Genomic DNA, 22,710 nt, shown 5'->3' with positions numbered 1-22,710 from the left:
CATAGGCTACTTATTTTACGAAAAACGACAACAAATGGTAAATGGTAACAGGTAGTTAATAAATATTAGGAAATTTTAAGATCTTCCCTTAGCAATCACCAATATTTAGTAAATCAAATTCACTCATTAATTCATTCAATAGTAAAATAGATAAATCCATATATTTTGATGCACATTGCTTGTAGTAAATTTGTATTATTATTATTATTATATTCTTACTCCGTCCCCATACGGCACGGAAACACCTGTACACCGTGCGGGGGCCAATTTGGAAAAGTTCATTTCACAAATTGGCCCGATCGAGTATCGATCCCGGAACCCTGTTTACGCAAAGCGAAATATCCACTAATGAGCTACAGACGACATCAAATTGTATGTTTACACGTATAATGAATACTTCAAAACTGAAATATGGAAAACTAACTGTGTACCGTGACTTTGCACGGATTAAATTAGAAAAAAAATTTTACTTATTATTTATAATATTTAATATATAAGTATGTTACTGTAGGGTAATCTATTTATATAATAATTTAACTATGTAATTCTAACTTTACATGAATATGGTATATTCTTTAGCAATATAAAAGTTGTAAGCCTCTTAGTAGTAAATAGAAATTAAGCACAAGTTCACACAGTTCATTTGTTTTAGATATCATTCTATTAAATCATATATTTACTTATTTTACTTTGCGTTTGATATATAATAAATAATATAACATAAATACCCAACTTCTCTTATCTCTTTATCTTCAATCCATTGATACTTATTTAACTATAGCTTCTTTAGGACTTCCATCAACAATTATTGTGATATATTTTATATAATGACCACGCGGTTTACTATACTTGTTCACTCTTGATTCGTCAGGGAGCTCCGCTCTGTTCAACGGTTGGATAAGAAGTGTCTGTCACCCGAATAACAATCTTTTATATCTACAGGGCCGAATTCGAGTGAACAAGTCAGCGAGACCATGTGTTTTTACAATTTCATTACTTTTTATTTAAATATCATGATAATTCATAAATATAAAATCAATTAAAATATAAATTAGTGTTTTATATATATTACAAGAATAATTCATTACAAAATTTGGTATAACAACAATTTTAATATTTTATTATATTTAAAGTAATTAGTTTGATTTTTATTAATAAATGTAGGTACACATTTTAAGACAAGATGTTTAAGAAAATTAATATAATTTAAAATAAATATCTAACACACGCGTGAATCGTTATATATTTATTTATTTATTCTTTATTGCACCATTTAAAGAATAATGCTATATATACATATATATAGCCGTGTGGTCCCTGTATAGAATAGGCCACTCCTTCCTTTCCCATGGGTGTCGTAAGAGGCGACTAAGGGAGGACGAGGGATGAGCAGCAGCGTCCCTCTTAAAACATCTCTAAAGCCTAACTGCGGTTGTTAAACCGCCCAAGCATGGTTGCCATACTGGCAAAACCCCCTCTAGGGGGAGGCTTTTGTTCAGCAGTGGACAATAAAAGGCTGATATCACATAAACACACGCACACGCACACGCACACGAAAACAACACGCACACGCACACGCACACGCACACGCACACGCACACGCACACGCACACGCACACGAACACGCACACACACACTATATAGATATTGTAACTTAAATATATAAATATATATGTTATATATTACTCATCTCTAGTAACACCCACGTTTCGCCGAACATTTACAGTATCAGAAATGACCGGTGTAAAGCCTACCGCACTAATTTGGTTTGTTATTAAAACTTCCCATCAATAGAAAGTTAATTTCAAATATTCGAACTCGGGACTTGCGCGAACTAAAACCCAAAATAATTAATATGCCTAGAACGTGACGTTCTGTATCATATTTATATATACCTATATGAAGAAGATTTAAAACAATTTAAGAGCCTAACACATGAAATATGTAAATGAACTGAACAAAACCTGTATAAATAGATTCATTCTCAGATTGTGTGTACAGAGATATAATTCAGCGTATATTTTGTCTTCCTTTCTTTGTTATAACGTTGATATACGATTTACATAATTATGTGAGGAGCCCATTTGAAATCATACAAAAACATTGTGCGCAAAATATTCATTCAACGATGTAAATACTTTTTTTAAGCCTACTCTGTACTTAGAGTACTTATCTACTGAGTTTTTATTCATCTTTTTTTGGTTATGTTAATCTCTTTATGAAGAAGTAAAGAGACTAAGCTCGAGATATATGATTTTAAAAATTCATTTGAATTTTGAATAGTTGATTCTTACTTTGCATTTATTTTTAATCTATAAATGGTGACGTAAATAAAGTTATGAAAGGAGTAAAATTCCAGACAAATTATCATACTGAAGACTAGGCAGCATGGTCTCCGACCTTAGCCTGTTCCATAACGGAACAAACGTACTAAAAAAAAATTATGAAAGGAATTGAAAAAGCGCGGGAACTCTTCGTCTAACCTAGAAGAGATCTAGCATAAAAATGTTCCAATAAACATGGTCATTAAAGAATAAATAAATGAGTAGGTATATATTATCAATAGGAATGACAGTGAAACTTTAATTGTAGTATTTGCCACCGCATTGACCTCTATTGTTACAAGTGCCTTCATTGATTTGTCCTTAGAAACTTCGTAAATTAATAATACGTAGAGCACTAGTATATATAATTATTAGTATTGCTACTTATTATTATCTCTGTTATTCTAATCTCCTTAGACTTCTGATCTAGTACTTCTTGGGAAAATTAATACTTTATAAGTATCTATTATTCTAATCTCCTGTAAACTCATGTTTACCTAGTACTTTTTGAATATTTTTTTTTAATAGAACTTGGATTGGCAAACGAATTGTTGACCTACCTGATTGATAAAACCATGGCCATGGTTATCACAGTGTGTAATGAAATACACTGGTATACCTCATGCGTTGTTATTCCCGAGAATTTCGTTGTTATGCTTTCATGCATATATAAAAAAATAAATAAGTTTGTATTTGCATTGTATAAATTGCGCCAGATTGCAACCCTACAGACTGCTCTCAGTGCATATCGTGGATTTGTTTCATCGGCGTTTAGTTATGGTTTGATTATTTGGAGGAATTTCTGACATGAAAAAAGTTCTCAAAACGCAAAAGATATGTATAAGGGCTACAATGTGCGATGCCAGGAATATTGAAGGCCATTATTTAAAACATTAGGTATCCTTCCCCTGCCATATATGTATATATTTGCTATATGTAATTTTATTGTAATACGCAGAGTTATTGAATACTTACGCACAACTCAAGGAAGGCACTAGATCACATAGAACAAAAAAAATAAACTTGTGATACCAAAAAAAAATTTCACCTTGTACCAAAAGATTGCTTTATTTATGGCCCAAAAAATATATATTAAACTACCCTCAGATATTATAATCCTTTCCTTGAAAATTAAAAAAAAAAGCTATCTTTGGCGTTTAGATAGGCTCTTATAGTATGGGAGAACATTATGCCTTCACTTCCTAAAAATATTTGATATAATTCTTTATTGTACATTTTACAATATTCATTGTCATAGAAAAATTGTATATAAAACATATTTTCTAATATAAAAAAAATAAATAATCTGTAATACTTTAAGACTTGACATGGGTTGTAATTTGCTATTGGTATGACATATAAAATGTAATTATTAGTTTTATTTGACGATATTGGGCATGTACCTAAACAAATTTATTATTTTATACTATAAAGTATAAGATTTTTATTTAGATATTTTAGATACAGATGTTTTATAAATAATTGTTTAGACGGAACTAGAAAAAAAATCTATGTAATCATCCTGAAATATTAACACAATATGTTATTTCAAAACGGTTACATAGATTCCTTTATCCAATTTCTTCACATAAGGATAGTGCCAGTTCTTAAATAACAATTTGTTAAATAACAAGTGTAGGTCATCTGAGACAGAGTAATTACTTGCTCTTAGATAATCTATGACTTAGGCTCGTGAGTTATTGGAGGCAAAGGACATTTATTTCTGCCAAAAACACTTTAAAATTTTAGATTTTTTTTTAAGATGGACATGTCACGTGTCTAGAGAAAATCACTAACAGGAATTTGTTTATTGTGATTGTAATATAAGTATTCCCTTTTCCATCAAATTGTCACAATAGAGAACTGAGGTACGTTCTTACTTCCTATTTTATCCTTATAGTTTACCAATGGGAATATTATTACTCATTTCTCGGAATCTCACTTCTAACATTCGATCATGTAGGTACCTATGTACTTTAGATATTTGCCTTCGCCGAAGGACGATACAAGAATAATTTAAGATTGTGTTTCACACAAAAAAAATATTCAATTGTGGCAAAGCGAGTTATTTTGATTTTAAAATTAAACTATTTTTTTTTTTATTTATTAAAGGTGTACACAACAGGTTACAATCAATAACATTATAGACTTTATATAAAGATAACAGATTGAACTAGATTGAGACCCAGACAGGTGTACACACAGCATGGTTAAAGCAGTCGGCAAACAATGTTAAATTATAAAGTTATATAAAGAAAGCATATGAATGCGGTAAATAACAGTGAAGTACATGCAAATAATAAAAATACATAAAGATATGGACATGTCAAAGAGACTTGATGGCTGATTGTAAAATGCTTTTGAAACTAAGGTTGGATAATATATAGCAATATCTATATATCGCAATATCTATATATAGCAGTTAAAATATCTATGCATATACTGGGCTCATAACATCGGTTATCCAATATATAATAATTAAATGAAAAACTCGTTCATAATCAATACGGATGGGGGGAAAGGAATTGTTAGTAATGGAGACTGAGAATCCCATTGCTAGCAATATACCCAACCAGGTCGACCTCCTCGCGGTTCTCCCTGGAAACTATCATGGTTAATTCCTGATGAATTCATCATGATAGGCTAACTGGCCTGTTTTAATTCTCATCTATCACCCTTCACTGGTGCTCCGCCAGCGTATCCCGATAGCGCAGGCGGGGTTACCATACTATTTTCACTCATTAAAAAAAATACGGATATCCAACTGGTATGGGTGACATCAAAATGGGTAATTATTAATGTCCAAAAGAACCCAATAAATAGATATCGAATTAACCCATCCCTAATGGGGGGAAGGGATTGTTAATAATGAGGTCTAATTGCCCCATTACTGGCAATATACCCTATCAGGTCGACCTCCACGCGGTTCCCCCTGGAAACCGTCATGTTCAATTCTTGTCGAATTCATCATGGTGGGTCAACTAACCTGCATTCATTCTCACCTATCATCTTCCACTGGTGCCCCGTCGGTGTATATCGATAGCGCGGGCGGGGTTACCATCCCATTTTCACTCATTAAAAAAAAAACCATCCCTAATTGTAACTATTTTTAAAAAAAATTTAACGAATGAAAGAAAAACAACTAATCTGTAAGTATATCCTTTAATTATATTAGATATATAATATAGATTTATAACTGACGAAGAAAACAAAAAAAAAAAAAACAATAAAATTTGAAAACCCACTTTTTTTAATCGATTTATCACAATATTCGACCACGCAATTGGGACTAATCATATATAATCGGATCACACTGTACTCGATTACTCCGCGGCCAATTAAGAAAACAAGGGTGAGGAGCAAATGGAATAACAAAATCGCTGATAGCTGGGATACTGATGACCTCGTTTGATTTTCCATTCTTTATTTGTAAGGCCAACACTGGGCCACATCTAAACAGCTTCCCGAAATAACTAACAAACGAATCTATTTATATTATTTTTTTAATACTTAAATAAAAATGCCCATTTATTATCCGATGTTCATTTTTTTATATACAACTTAGAATGGCAAACAAGCTGACGGCCCACCTGATGGAAAGTGGTATCCGTCGCCTATAGACATGAGCAGTACCATGGACATAACAGAGTATACTGTTTCGTCCATGATATCCCCCATGCGTTGTCATTCCTGAGGACCCAGGTGTTATTTCTCCGTACCCAATAAATTCACGCCATATCCCACCCTTCAAACCGAAACGCAGCCATGCAAACGCAACTGCTTTACGGTTGAAACACGAATGGAACAGAGGTACCCAAGCAATCGACTTTTGTACAAAGTCTCCTCCATATACATATGTAACGGGAAATTAATGAACTCATTGTGTTTTTGTCGTTCCCGACATATGTTTCGACTTCATCCGGAAGTCTTCTTCAGAGGGCGTTCGGCGCTTTGCGTCACAGCGTCTCGCCTCGCATGAAGTCGTAACGTAACAGTTGTCAGAAATGACAAAAACACTGTGAGTTCATTAATTTTCCCGTTACAAATGTATGTAGTTATCGTAAATACTTTAATAACTAAAAGAAAATAAAGTACAAAATACAGACTTATTGCTAGTATCAGTCTCTACACTCTACCTTTGGAATGAACAGTGAATTACGAACTTCACTTCAGCGGTACTTCACTAATGGGATAGGTAGAGATAATAATAATTAATAATGTATATTTATACACAATAAATAGTATAAGTAACATAAAATAATTATTATAATAGGCATAAGTAATTATTAATTCACTCTTGCGCCACCTGCCCATTTCTATCTGTTCTCCTTTAAGCAAAGGTTGTCTGTAAGAGATTGCCCTAGCGATAAGACCGTCTTTTGTACCTTTATGTGTATATTTCAATCTGTATTTATATTACTGTATTTCATTTGAATTATTCACTTGTCATTGTATATTTTTATTTATGGTGCAATAAAGAGTTAAATAAATAAATAAATAAGTAATTATAACTATTGAATAAATGAATATACTTTATTTGCATTATACGATATAGGAAATAAGCAAGACAATTAATAAATATATGTAATGATATATATATATATATATATATTTATATATATATATATATATATATAAATCAATAAATAAATATAATGATACAGTTGTATAAATAGAGTAAGGCGGTGTTATTGCTGAGAGCAATCTTTTCAGGACAACCTTAAGGTAATGGATTAATTGTTGTACAAGTAGATATGATAGTACTGTATAATTATAACTATTGTACAATCTATGAATAGAATCGATAGAAGAAGAAACGATTATTCGCAAATATGAGATAGAATGAGATGGCGACATGCACTGTCTTGTTCTTTCAATTCTTCTTAATGCAAGCGGTAACTGTAACGATTCTATGGATAGATTCTTTCACCAGTTGTCTAAGGTAACTGTTGTCCGGTCCCAGAAAGGGAATGCCATAGGCACAATTCTTAATCTATGCTGTCACTGAAAATTTGAAATTGGATAGCAAACATGTGTTTTAAAGATTTGGAAGCGAAATATAAAATAGATGCAAAGATTTTAATAGATTTTAATTTTTTAGCAATTTTAATTCACGGAATACACATACATACACAATAGTAGTTTATGTTGTATCTTAGTTATGTATGAATATGTTATAAATAAATACATTTTTTTTTCGAGAGACATCAAATCTTTGGGTCAGTAAACAAAGACAATAAAAACATATTGTAACCATCTAAGATATAGGAATAACTAAAAAAATACCCGAAAACTAATCGTGCAAAAGTATAGCCAAATGTCCGGAAAATGGGACGATACGGTGAGGTATAAAATTTATTTTCTATTTATGGACGCCTGGGACAGAGAAGCTGCAGGGAAAACTTAGCAACCATGACCCCCGCCCGCTTCTTGTGAGAACGTGTCAGGGCTGTCAACTCTCTTTTTTCTAACCGAAACGCCAAAAGAATGTTAATGTTTACATGTACATTTCTTTTTAATATTGGTAAAGGGCTAGTGTTGCCCGAAACGAGACGCAATATTCTCATGTACATTTATGGTTACATAGTACCATGGACATAGTATAACGTACTAAATACTGGCAGATCAGCAATGCAATAACAAAATCTAGACAAAAATATTATACTAGTGTGCAAGCAAGTAATCATCACGTGTATGCGTGTTTTGTAAATGTGTACACGTGACGGATAGAAATTTGTATGAAATTGAAGTTGCAAAAATAGCAAAAATTCAAGTATTTGTTATAATTTTAATCTCAGTCTCGATTCAAGGGCATTCGAAACATTGTTATCATAAATTTGATATTTTTTCTACCAATTCTTCTATAAAATATTTAGTTTTTTCTTATATATAATATCGTGTTTAAAAGTAAAAATATTTACAACTTAATTACATAAACAATGTGCGATTATGTGGTTTATTTTTCTTATTCATGTTATATTTAGGTGTAACAAACTACATTCACTTAAAACTACGAGTAATTCCACTTCAAAACGTAAAAATAATTAGCAATTATATTGTTATGTTCATACTTCTGCCAAATCAGCTTCGAGCATGTATTGTGCATATTATAGTCATATTTTCTATCTCGCTCTAACATATATGTATTGTATGTTCTCTCTTTTACATTGCCAATCTATATACTTCATAATCTTAGCATAGTACAATGTAGATGAGATGGCAACAATGTTGTCACTGTTTAACTTTGGATTTTCTTATTTAAATTTGTTTTCAAATCGTGCAAGTCACGATTGGACTGGTCTGCAGACGACGTGATACGATCTTCTTCGAATTGTCGGAAATACAGTGCTTTAAAGAGTAATATTTTTAAATACAATAAACCGAGATGAAAGAAAACTCTTTTATTAAAAAAAAATAAGCGATTCGTCGATAATTATAATCAACTTTCAAATCTAAGAACAAGGAATTACATAAAAGGAATGATAAAATAAAAACTATAAATCATATGGTCGCCTCCTTTCCTTTTAACGCAAATATAATTAGTAAGAAGAGGACAAAAGATACGCCATCGGTTGCTATTTTTCTCAATTCATAGAAAATGTGTAGGTATGTATAATTTTTGTTCATTTACATGACTAGATACACATATTCGACAAAATTTATGTAGAAAGTATGTAAGCAGGTTGTATCTGAATATAGTAGAGTTACACAGCCGTATAACATTTTCTATATACTGGCCTACTATGAATTGAGATAAATAGCAACTGATAGTGTATCTGTCGTCCTCTTTTTACTAATTATGTTTGCATAAGAAGAAAGGAGGCAAGCATATAATTTACAGTTTTTATTTTATCATTACTTCTATGTAATGGCTTGCTCTAGGTTTCAAATAGAAATAAAAAAGAATACATAGTTAAATTGAGTAGATACAATCTGAAGATGTAAACAAACAAATCGACCCGTCCATGAGATAGTCTGCTGATGTCCAATAGTTGTACAAATAAACAATGGATCAATCGAGTTAATGTTTATTTTTAATTTATTATTTTTTTCATTTAAAAAATGTTACTATGATGATTTCAAGAAAACTTAGATACCTTTGCATCAAATTTCATTAAAACAGACTTGTAGACACTTTGTATTTGTGGTGAACTAAAATTAACTTTCTCAGAAAGATTTGGGGAATAATTACAATTGCTTTAAGCACAACTCCAATACAGAATTGTATCAGCTAAATCGCCCGCTAGGGGAAGGGATTTCCTTAAATTCTTAGGCATTTAAACGATTGCGTAGGTCGTAAAAGTTGCCTTTACGTCGAATTCGAGCTTACACAATTCAGCGATTCGGTTTTTACAACGATTCGATTTATAAATCAGCCAGCCAATACACAATTCTGGCGTATATTATTCGAGTGTAAACTTGACGAAGGTAATTCGTTTGCCTTTTCCGAATAAACAGATTAAATATGGCGTCAGCAACACCGATGAGAATTTTTTAAGATTTTTCTAAGTCAGTGGCGCGCAGTAATTTTTTTTTTCGACAGATAGTCAAGGTAGACGAAACAATGTTTCGATTTGAAAACTGAAATATGAAAGTGACAATTTCTGGTTAAAAAATACTTTAGTCAGCCTTTAACTGCCCACCGCTGAACATAAGTCTCTCCCTTGTTGCCAATAGTTGCCATGCTTTGCAGGCGAAATGGCAACCGTAGTTAGGGTTAGATGTTTTAAGAGGAACGTCCTTGCCCATCCCTCGCACTCCCTTAGTCGTCTCTTACGACACCCACGGTAAAGGAAGGGATGGTCTATTCTATGCTGGAACCACACGGTAAACAATGTTTATAAATTATTAAAAAATGTAGATACAAATATAATAAAATTAAATGTATTTTGTTAAAACACAATTATTTCGTTCATGTCCGAACTCACGACTTTTGAAATACATAAGTAAACTAAAAATCTACTATAGGTAACAGGTAATTATTTTTATTGAAAAATAAAATTGACATTACGAAATATAAAATCGACAACCCTATAACCTTAGAAAGAGATGCGGGTCAAGAGATCCCCTCATGTGTAGTGGCCACAGTGCAAGTGACATCTCGTCTGCCGCGGCTTCATTACTGTTGTGCTCGGCGGCGCGATACTATCTCCGCTCTGTCATCATCTATACTTTCCGAAGTACATGTCTATATCTAACATCTATGTTTATGTAGCATATACTAGCTGACTCGGCAAACGTTGTTTTACCATATACATTATTTTTAGAACTTTACATGAAAATTTATCCTACTACAATTATTATATTGGATTGCCATCTTGCAACTCTATTGCAGCATATAAAAATCGCGATTAAAAAACAGGAGTTGATCGTAAAACGGTGAAAATTTGAGGTTGTATGTATTTTTCAATGCTAAATCATAATAAAATAAAAATGGAAAAATTTCTCAAAAAAAATAAAAAAAATTTTTTGGGGTGGGTCACCCTTATCATTGAGGGGTATGAAAAATAGATGTTGATCGATTCTCAGACCAACCCGATATGCACACAAAATTTCATAAAAATCGGTAAAGCCGTTTCAGAGGAGTTTGGTAACAAACACCGCGACACGAGAATTTTATATATTAGATTTATATATATAAAAGTAAGGGACGAACAAACAGAAATATCAATATTTTAACTATCGACCGAATTTACGTGTAATTAGATCTAAAAAACTCGACTAGTTTCATAATCAATTCATGGTCCTTAGTCATAAGAGATAATTAGAAGTGATTATATGCCCGTGTCTATAGGCGACGGTTACCACTTTACATCAGGTGGGTCGTCAGCTTGTGTGCCATTCTAAGTTGCATAAAAAAAAATGTACCGGAGTGTAATGAAGGAAATATACTCGACTGACGATTCCGTAAAAGCAAACACAATATATCCTTCTTCTACCCACTTTTAATTTGTGAAAATAGAATGCTAACTCTGCCAACGCTATCGGTATACGCTGGTGGGACACCAGTGACAAATAATTGGCGAGGAAAAAATCAAACCAGTTAACCCAACATGACCAATTCGACAAGAATTAACCAAGCTGGTTTCCAGTTGGAACTACGCGAAGGTCGACCTGATGAGATGTATTGTTAACAAAGGGACTATTTCACACTATCATTAACCAATCCCTCCCCCCCCCCCTCCCCGCCTCATTAGATGGAGGGATGATTTTAAATACGTTGTTTAGAGTCAATGAATGATGAAATTAAATTATTAATAAAATTATTTTAATTGGTATTTTATTAATAATGTAATTGTGAAAATTGCAATTCATTAAAATTAATTAACAAGTAGGTCGCGGATAAAAAAATATAAAAATTACAGATTAGGTTAACCGCGAATGGTAGGTGGTCACAAAATTTTTTTTACATATTATGGGATCGCCTGTGGGAGAAGCCTATCTTGAGATAATAATGACGAAGGGGGTCGCGCCATGAAAAAGTTTGAAAAACTGTTCTAAACTTTTACGACCGTATACACTATTCTATTTTATGGTACTAAAATTTCTAGCATACATCTGAATACGTAAAAAATTGTCTATGGATTTATTGATTCGCATCACTGGCCGTCAATTTGCATAGTATCTACCTATTTGAATTTTGACTTGAATATAAAAACTGTAGGTATAGCGTCAAAAACATTTTACAAAGCGTCAACATCGAGATTACCATAAAATATGAATTTCAAATCGTTCACAAACAAATATGTTTTGCTATAATAAAAGGAGTTATATATGTGTAAAAAGTAAGTACAAATTATAAAACATATTCGATGATATTGATTTTATATTACTGATTATTCATCATCATGTCAGCCCTTAATGGTCCACTGCTGAACATAAGCCTCCCCCTTGGGGGGTTTCGCCAGTAGCAGCCACGCTTGGCAAGCGGGTTAGCAACCGCAATTTGGTTTTTGGTGTTATAAAAGGGACGCTACTGCCTATCCCTCGACCATTAAGTTTCCTTAGCTGTTACAATAGGCACGGGAATGGAAAGAGTGGTCCATTCTCGAAGGGATTGTTGCTAATTAGGAAAATAGCTTCTATTGTTGGCAATATACACTGTCAGGTCGATCAGTTGAGTTTGCATGGCTGTGTTTCGGTTTGAAGGGTGGGATATAGCAGTGAATTTACAGGGTACAGAGGAATAACACCCGAGTCCTCAGGAATGGCCACGCAGGGGGATATCACGAGCGAAACAATATACTCTGTTATGTATTTTATACTGTTGATGTTTCTAGACGACGGTTACCACTATCCATCAGGTGGACGTCAGTTTGTATGCTATTCTAAGTTGCATAAAAAAAATCTACCGAAAGCTACATTACCAACGAGTAACAAAAGCTATTTTATTTTCAAAAAACGGCGCGAAGCCATGGCGCGTTGGTAGTAAAGAATAAATATATATAACGAGCCCTATTTACCGTCACAAATTTTCTGAATGTAACAGTAAACTCTTTTGTAAATTTCTCACGTCCACTTGTTGACTTGAAACAAGAATGATTCTTTATTATAAGTATTAAGGAAGCTTCGAAACTCAGTAAATACTTTTAAACGTTCAGTGAAATTACAGAGTTTGAAGACATATCACCAGTGCTCAGGAGTGGCAACGCGTGAAACGAACCTGTTTTTTTTTAATGGGTGAAAATGGAATGGTAACGGTAAATGGTAACTGGTATACGCTGGCAGGGCACCAATAAGAAATAATAGGTTAGGATGAAAGCAGACCACTTAGTCCATAGTGACGAATTCCAGACAAATAAATTATAATAGTATCCAGGGAGAAGCGCGTAGATGTCAACTTGATAGGGATAGGGTATATTGCTAGCAATAGAGCTTTTAGATCGTATTACTAATAATCCCTTCCCCCCCCCCCCCCCGCCGTGTGAAAGTTACCATGGACATTATCTCCATGGTGCTTTTCTTGTCTAGACGACGATTGCAATTTCCATCAAATGGGTCGTCAGCTTGTTTTCTATTCTATGTTACATAAAATATAAAATAAAGTTTAAGTCAATTTTTTTTCTATAATTCCTTCCAATTTAAAAAAATATATATTTTATTTATATTTATTAGCATGCCACATGGTACAAATTAGTTATTATAATAAATAAGCATATAAGACACGTGGTACCCCAATTTGCAAAGAGAGAGAGAGTACCATCCACTTTTAATGACAGTATATATAGATAAAATTATATATTGTACAATGGTTTATTATTTGTTATTTATTCATTTTATTAGCAGATATTTAATTTTAATGCAACTATATATGATTTTTTTATATAAATGCATAATTCTAATCTATTTAATTTTTATAACTTTAAAAAATTAAAATTTTTAAAACTTAACTTTACACGTGTTATGTTTAAAAAACTTAACACGATGATAAATTGCAAGTAGATATTACTCACATACGTAATTTTTATTGCCAACATTTCGACGTGGATTGCATCACGTCGTGGTCACAACTTAATGAGTCCAGTCTAATCCCGATAGTATGTTTAAAATGTGTCAACAACGCGGAAGTTTAAAATTAACTGTTTTTTTTTTCAAATGGCAGGTTTATATGTCCATGTCCTTTCTGGACTGCCGAAGATGTCCAATTGGCCAGTCACCCCGTCCACCGCACACCAATAGACAAGCTCGGCTTCACTTTCAGATGTTGCTGGTGCATACCCCTCAGGCTGGCTACCATATTCGTCTGTTTGGTCACATTTGTAAGTTTGTAGAAGTTATTTTTAACATTTATATATTGGATTTCTGAGATGAATATATTGTTTTTCCAGAAAATTAAGAAAAATAGATAAAGCATAAGACTTTTGTCTTGAGGAGGTCCTGCTTATGGTTAAGGAAAAGAGACAAATTATTAGAACTATTGAGGACAGAAGGGAAAAAATGTTGGGACACTTGATACGACACGACGAACTTATGAACATTATAATAGAAGGTAAGATAGAAGGAAGGAGGAGAAGAGGGAAACCGAGGCATAGATACATCAGGCAGATCAAGGAAGAAGTTGGTGTCGTGTCGTATCAAGAGGTGAAGCGACTTGTTGAAAATCGTAGTGAGTGGCAAGAGCTCCACCGACAAGAGCGCAGCTCTTAAATAGGATAGATAGATAGAAGACTTTTGTAATCAATTCTCAATACCCGTTGCATCACATTTTATTGGTCAATAAAGTTTAAATATAAGAAAATTGGCCGTGTGGTCCTGGCATAGAACAGGCCACTCCTTCCTTTCCCATGGGTGTCGTAAGAGGCGACTAAGGTAGGGCGAAGGATGGGTAGCAGCGTTCCTCTGAAAACATCTCTAAAGCCTAACTGCGATTACTGGTTCGCTTTCTTCTGGCCAAACTGTCCAACAGGAGGTTTATGTTTAGCAGTGGAAAGCTAAATACTGACATGATGATGATGATAAGGATATTAAAAAATGTAATTTTTTTTTATAACACAGGGGGCAAACGAGCACGTAGCTCACCTGATGGTAAGTGACTACTGCCGCCCATGATCACCCACAATACCAAAGGCATTGCAGATGTGCTGCCGGCCTTTTCGTACTCGGTATTTTCTTTCTACTTCGTAAATAATTTGACGTAAAGAAACATTACAGTATTATTATTAGATATTACAGAGTGGACATCCATGATTTCTTATACTTTTCAAGTCTATACATAAGAGTTACCGCTACCATACACATACACTCTGTTATGTCCATGGTACTGCTCACGTCTATAGGCGACGGTTACCACTTTCCATCAGGTGGGCCGTCAGCTTGTTTGCCATTCTAAGTTGTATAAAAAAAAATAAAAAAAAATCTGGTGGACCGTCAGCTTTTTGCCGTTTTAAGTTTCATAAAAAAAAAAACTATATTTTTTCTACAGATGTGGGCAGCCTTGGAATTAATAGGAGTAAAAAAGTTGATGTCCGATATATTTGAAGGTGACTCGGCTGTCTATTACACTTCCATGATTTACATTTTCCTCACAATATCTTTAATTTTGGCATCTGGAATACTTTTAATAGGTATCATAGTTGTGAGTATTTATATCAACATCTAGATAATAATTATATATATATATATATATATATATATATATATATATATATATATATATATATATATATATATATATATATATATATATATATATATATATATATATATATATATATATATATATATATATATATATATATATTTTTTTTTTTTAATTTTATTTAAGTACACTCAGTAAAAAGCAGTTTTAATAGTCCTTTTTGTGTGGGAAAAGGGATTGTTAGCAATTGGGCTTAATAATCCCATATTGCTAGCAAGGGGATTCATATCAGGTCGACCTCCAAGTGATCCCCCCTGGAAACCATCGTGAACAATTGTTGAATTCGTTACGATGGGCTAACTGGCCTGTTTCATCCTCACCTATCATCTCATACTGGTGCCCCGCCGGTGTATACCGATAGCGCGGGTGGGGTTACTATTCCATTATCAATCATTAAAAAAATAGTCCTTTTTTTTTAAATCTACCACCCAGTTCGCAATGCAATTTCAGCTGAGAAGTACTGGAAAGAACTCGGCTGTTGCTTTTTTAAAAGTTAAATTTATAACAAAAAATTAATGGTTAAAATGACAAGCTTCGTATAGCCCTGTAGGTCTCGGCATATAATATAACCCCTTGCTTTCCCTTGGGATTGTAGAGGCAACAAACGATTACTTGAATGACAAATATGCATGGTGTTAGTCGAACATGCACGAGCTTTTAACGACCATGTAAATTTAAACATAGTAGATACATTGAAATAATGTTAACAGAGATTTAAAAGAGTAACTGTTTTTTTTTAATGGGTGATAATGAAATAGTAACCCCGCCTGGGCTAACGGTATACACTGGCGGGGCACCAATGAGGGATGATAGGTGAGGATGAAAACACAGGTCAGTTAGCTCATCGTGATGAATACACTAGGAATTCAGCACGATGGTTTCCACGTGGAGGTCGACCTGGTTGGATATATTGCTAGCAATGGGACTCTTAGTCTCCATTATTAACAATCCCTCCACCCCCCAGAGTAACAGTTAAGTTTCTTGCTGGCTCTTTTCAAAAGATAACAGCTTTCCTAATTTTTTTTCAAACGGACCGTTTGCATATTGTAAATAGTATAAAAAATTGATTCGGGAACTAGGTACATCGTATTATTATATATACATACAAATAATAGTCCAGATTTAAGCACAAATATTTATATATTTTGCCGTGTGGTCCCGGCATATCCCTCCTCACGTCATTCCTACATCTCCCGTAGGTGTCCTAAGAAACAACTAAAGGAACTTAATTGTCGAGGGATGGGCAGCAGCATCCCTCATAAAAAGTCACCAAAGCCTAACTGCGATTTCCAATTCAACTGCCAAGGTGTCAACTACCAGCAAAACCGCCTTTATAGGAGAGGCCTTTGTTCAACAGTGGATAATTAACGATCCATAAAAGGAATAAGCAAGGTGAAGTGGCAATGAGCTGGTCACATAACTCAAAGAACCAACAACCGATGAGGGAAAAAGGTTCTAGAGTGGCAACCCGTACGAGCAAACGCAGTATAGGACGAACCCCCACAAAATGGGGGGACGATTTCAAATGCATTGCAGGGAGTCAGTGGATGCAGGTGGTTTGGACCGTTGCTTAGGGCTGTCTATAGGGGAGACCTATGTCCAGCAGTGGACTGATAATGGCTGAATGATGATAATGATTTTTTTTTTCAGAAAAGTTACTACATACTCAATATATACGTATGGTATGCATTTATGTACAATTGTGTATTTCTAACTGTACGCATATTAGGTACAGCGCTCTATATAATGAAAACTGGTGGGTTGCCTCTGAGAAAATCTATAAAAATTATAGGATCCATTATTTGGGGTTGTTGTAAGTATATTAAAATCTTTTAAATAATCTTAAAGGTAATTTATTAATTTTCTTTTTTTTTCTTTTTTTTTTCTTTCTAATATCTAAATAATGGCAACACAATCACAGTAATTTCTTCAAATTATACTTTTAATTATACTAAATACTAGAATGTTCTAACTTAGTTGTATTTCACCACTAGAGGGAGACTTTGTACAAAAGTCGTTTGCTTGGACACCTCTGTCCCATTCGTGTTTCTACCGTGAAGCAATTGTGTTTGCATGACTGTGTTTCGGTTTGAAGGGTGGGATATTGCAATGAATTTACAGGATACAAAGGTTTAACACCTGAATCCTCAGGAATGGCAACGCATGAGGGGTATCATGGGCGAAACAGTATACTCTGTTATGTCCATGGTACTGCTCATGTCTATAGGCGACGGTTACCACTTTCCATCAGGTGGGCCGTCAGCTTGTTAGCGTGGTGGTCGACCTGACAGGGTGTATTGCTAGTAACAGAATAGGTAGTCAGCATTACTAACAATTTTCCGTGGAAGTTGTAAGAGGAACTGAATGGGAATGGTCGAAGGATGGGCAACGTCCCTCTTAAAACATTACCAAGGCCTGAGTGCGATTGCCATCCCGCCTGCCAAACGTGACATAATGCCAAACCCCCCAAGGGGTCATGAGGACTTATGAGGCAGAAGTTTTTTTTCTTCTACCCACTCATCTATTTAATCAACCATCTATCCAACGGTTCCCCCCAAAAACCAACGTGATTAATTATGTCAAAGTCGACTTGACTTCATCCTCACCTATCATCCCTCACTGGTGCCCCGCCAGTGTATACCGATAGCGCAGGCGGGGGTCACCATTCCATTATCGCAATCGGTAGCGATGGCGATAATGAACTCGCTACGTTTTTAAGCTGACGTAGGTCTGCTCAAAAACGTAACGAGTTCAGAACTGGATTTTTTTCACTGTACTGCCACAGAGTAACAAATTTACGCAGAAATGCATTTTTAATGTTTATTTTTTATAGCATAATTAAATTGTTTTTATTATTATTAATTTTTGTCGATTATTGTATTATTATAATGTTCTTATTTTTTAATTTTTGGTAAGTGCATTGTTAAATCAATTGTTCACAATTGCTCAATCATTGTTAAGCAATTGTGAAGCTTACCATATATATATTATAAATAAATAAATTATCGTCCATTAAAAAAATTGTTCCATATTCGTTTAATTTAAATCCACCTTTACACAGTTATTATATTTAATAGAGAATGCAATTTTACTAAAGTGTTTTTTTTTATTATGGTATTCGAAATGTCAAAGCTTTCCACTAAATGATATTTTATGGCGTCAATTTGTAATACACTACGAGTATAATAGTGCGCAAGGCGTTTACCTTTATTGCATACTAGTCGTCTGACCCGGCTTCGCACGGCTAATTAGAATTTTTGGAAAAAAATATATAAAGCTTATGTTACTGTACTAATGTAGCATAATAATGGTGGAATTTTTTTTTAAATCAGTCCTGTAATTTTTGAGTTTATTCGTTGTTAGCTTTGACATAAGAGGTACAGAGGAATAACACCCGAGTCCTCAGGAATGGCAACGCATGAGGGGTATCATGGGCGAAACAGTATACTCTGTTATGTCCATGGTACTGCTCATGTCTATAAGCGACGGTTACCACTTTCCATCAGGTGGGCCGTCAGCTTGTTAGCCATTCTAAGTTGTATAAAAAAAACATGAACAGTACCATGGACATAACAGATTATATACGGTGTCGCCCATGATACCCTTCATGCGTTGCCATTCCTGAGGCTAAGGTGTTTTTTTTAATGAGTGATAATGAAATGGCAACCCCGCCTGCGTTATCGGTATACGCTGGCGGGGCACCAGTGAGGGGTGATAGGGGAGAATGAAAAGGCAGGTCAGTTAACCCATCGTGACGAATTCCATTAGAATAAACCATGATATATACCATCATTGGTGTCCATTCCATTTTCGCCATAAAAAAAACCCCGTAAAGTAATGTACGGAGTGAAGATAGAACATTTGAGTTATTTTAAAGCTACTATAGGCTTAAATCATTACATAGTGACCCGGCTCAACTACTTAACGAGCCCTCCAAAGTTGGGAATCGGTCAAAATGTCGCTATTAATCACCGGGAGGTGACCGCGGTTAATATCGCTCAACTTCGTTGATTGACGACATTTATTGATAATTCGGTATTGTTAATTGGGAATCGAATCTTTATCGAATATATTAACTAGGAACTAGTTACTATTTTGCTACTGTTATGAGCGGTGGAAGGGGAGTGGGGGGAGGGGGATTGTTAATAATGAGATTTAACTACCCCATTGCTAGCAAAATATCATCATATAATAAAATTGATAATAGTATCAGGTCGACCTCCACGCGGTGCCCCCTGGAAACCATAGTAGTAAATTCTTGTTCAATTGATATCACTATAGGCCAACTGACCTGCCTTCATCCTCATTTATCACCTTTTACTGGTACTCTGGTAGTGTATATTCCTGGTGTATTTATCACTATTCACTGATGCCCCACCAGCGTATACAGTTAGCGCAGGCGGGATTCATTGTCATCCATAAAAAAAAAAAGATAGCGGAATGAAACTAAATAATTCTAATCAACTAACCAATGATACGAATTTCCACAAAATAATATTAAGTGCCATACTGTTCTGATAGATGCATATTGGTGCAACTTGCCAATGCAAACTATTTTTTTTTTATGGGTGAAAATGGTATGGTAACCCCGCCTACGCTAACGGGATACGCTGGCGGAGCACCAGTAAAGGCCAGTTAGCCCATCATGATGAATTCATAAGGAATTAACCATGATAGTTTCCAGGGCGAACCGCGAGGAGGTCGACCTGGTTGGGTATATTGCTAACAATGGGATTCTCAGTCTTCATTACTAACAATCTCTTTCCCCCCCCCCCCCCCAATGCAAACTATTGTAAACCGATCCTAATTATAGCTAATTCCTAACTGTCGTTACATGAGTGCAGTATTAAATTGTCATTAGCAATAGATTTGGATCGAGATCGATGTTGGATTCAGGAGTTATCCTACTGTTTGTTTGTTTGTTTGTTTATTATTATAATTTAATTGCTATCTATTTATATACAATTATTATTTTCTTTTGTTTGTTTTGTTTTGATTTCTTTTGTTCTTGTTTTGTGCGCTGCTGTGTGGGCCGCGTGCTTCTTTGATTAAATTATTTCTTTCTTTCTAAGTACAGTAAAATATTTGCAAAGAGCCAATCATAAATAACAGGTATGGTAGTCGAAAATTCATTCCATTCATTCCGTAACAGTCTGTGGTTTAATTACTCTAATGTTGAACTAAACTTCCCAGTAATTGGTAGAGGGAAGTTTCGCCCCGGAAATTCGAAGACGTGACGTAGCGTGAAGGATGTGGTATTCTTAGTTTGGTACAGTTAACAACTGGACACGAGGTGTCCCGTCGTACGGGAAACGGGATATCCGAAGTGAACAAAAATAAGTGCGATTTTTTTAGCAATTATACCTATAAGTTTATAGGCTGTGGTATTTTTTTATGCAACTTAGAATGGCAAACAAGCTGACGGTCCATTTGTCACAGTCTGTGTGTTCGTTTGTTACCTTATAGCGCCTTACCGGCTTAATCAATCACTATGAAATTTACTATACACGTACTATGTAGGATGGAGTTTTTTTTTTTTATACAACTTAGAATGGCAAACTAGCTGACGGTCCACCTGGTGGAAAGTGGTAATCGTCGTCTATAGACATGAGCAGTACCATGGACATAACAGAGTATACTGTTTTGCCCATGATACCTCCCATGCGTTGGCATTCCTGAAAACTCAGATGTTATTCTTCTGTACCCTGAAAATTCACGCCATATCCCACCCTTCAAACCGAAATACAGCTATGCAAACATAACTGCTTCACGGTATATCAAATATTGCTTTATTTTTCCTCTATTCAATAATGCACCGCCTACTTATTTCTCAGTTTGCCCAATTATTGACTGGTAGAGAACACCGTCCGGTGTTAAGTCCAGCAAATTTACATAGTGATTTAACTGTGAATTAAATAAATAAATAAATGACACAAAATAAATAAATATCTTCTCCCCTTCTCATTATTGATTTGTTTTGCATTTTTATTTCTACTAACATAGTTTATGTCAATTATTACTAACAAAAATGGATCCTAGTTATCTGTAATAAAAAAAAATATTATTATTACACCCCCTGCTTTACGAAGGCGTTTAATTTGTTCAAGTTTTAGTACATCCACTCGGCGCAGTTCCCGCCCGACTGAAGTTTTAATATGTGGTGGCGTGGAGCCCTACAAGATATACCGGCGCGTTCCCTTGATCTATCGACCCCACCTCAACATTTACAAGCCTTTCAATATCGTAACTTGCTATATCTGTAAATAAACAAGTGCTCGCCGAGCAAGTAATCAAATCAGAACGTTGTTTGAGAGACGGCACCGCCTTTATGTTATCGGAACTGGAATATGAATCTATGCAACCATTTAGAAGTATAAAAGAAGTAAAATGAATTAATAGTCGATGTTATGCAACTATTTATAATTATGCCTCTGTCTAAGATATTTAAATTAAATAATATTGACCCAACTATAAAGAGGAACAGAAGAAAGACTTTTTGCCTGCAGTGTGACGTTATTTTACATAAATAATCCAGAATTCTCGCCATTACACCGGCAATATCCAATAAATTTTGTGCATAATTTTTGACATTTATATTGAAGCGAAGTTAGCGCAATATAATTTAAGATTGAGTTCCACAAAGAAATACCGACTTCATTTGTGACATAACCAGTTATTTTAATTTAAAAACTAAACTACTAAACAGATTTTGATAAAATTTCTATGGGACTAATCTGTAAGTACGTCCTTGCAAGTAAAAAAAAAAAATCCAAAAAAAGAGTTATTAGGCAATAAACATAAAAAAAACGAATTAGGAACCTCCGTTTTAAAGTCGTTTGAAAAAGGAATTTAGTTAGAAAAAAAAATAACATTTAGCACAACGTAATCATCAATGACTACACACGAGAATGTGAGATACTGGCCACTGACCATAGATTAAAAAGACGGTTATAGAATGTTTAAATAAAGCGCCCATTAGATGTATACTTTACGACACTTCACGCTCTATCTAGATGTACTCCTATATATATATATATATATATACGATCTAGACTTTAAACAAAGTTTAACCTTAACATTAAAGTTACAAGTTATGTCTGCTGAACAAGAATACGAATCTTAAAGGGTGATTAGTAACACAATATGGTCTCCACTCCCCATCCCCTTTACGTAGAAAAGTAATCATTTCTAAGAGCCAACACGAAGTTAACACAACGGTTGATTAACAACTTCTTAATTACACGATAA

The 22,710-nt window shown here is 34.3% G+C and overlaps 1 protein-coding gene across 1 annotated transcript in view; it reads left to right on the top strand.

Annotated features, from left to right (window-relative positions):
• Positions 1-12,003: 12,003 nt before the first annotated feature.
• Positions 12,004-22,710, top strand: part of LOC128201104 (uncharacterized) — a 27,911-nt gene continuing 17,204 nt past the window's right edge. The window contains exons 1-3 of the mRNA XM_052896822.1: positions 12,004-12,109; positions 13,927-14,083; positions 15,247-15,399. Of these exons, the coding sequence (XP_052752782.1) occupies positions 12,099-12,109; positions 13,927-14,083; positions 15,247-15,399 (321 nt within the window). The 5' untranslated portion in view covers positions 12,004-12,098. The remainder of the gene's footprint in view (positions 12,110-13,926; positions 14,084-15,246; positions 15,400-22,710) is intronic.

The sequence above is a fragment of the Galleria mellonella genome, unplaced genomic scaffold, assembly GCF_026898425.1.
Source record: "Galleria mellonella isolate WM207_F2 unplaced genomic scaffold, CSIRO_AGI_GalMel_v1 utg35, whole genome shotgun sequence".
In the NCBI taxonomy this organism is placed as follows: domain Eukaryota; kingdom Metazoa; phylum Arthropoda; class Insecta; order Lepidoptera; family Pyralidae; genus Galleria; species Galleria mellonella.
The sequence above is the reverse complement of the archived record's forward strand: the minus strand, read 5'-3'. Positions and strand labels throughout refer to the sequence as shown.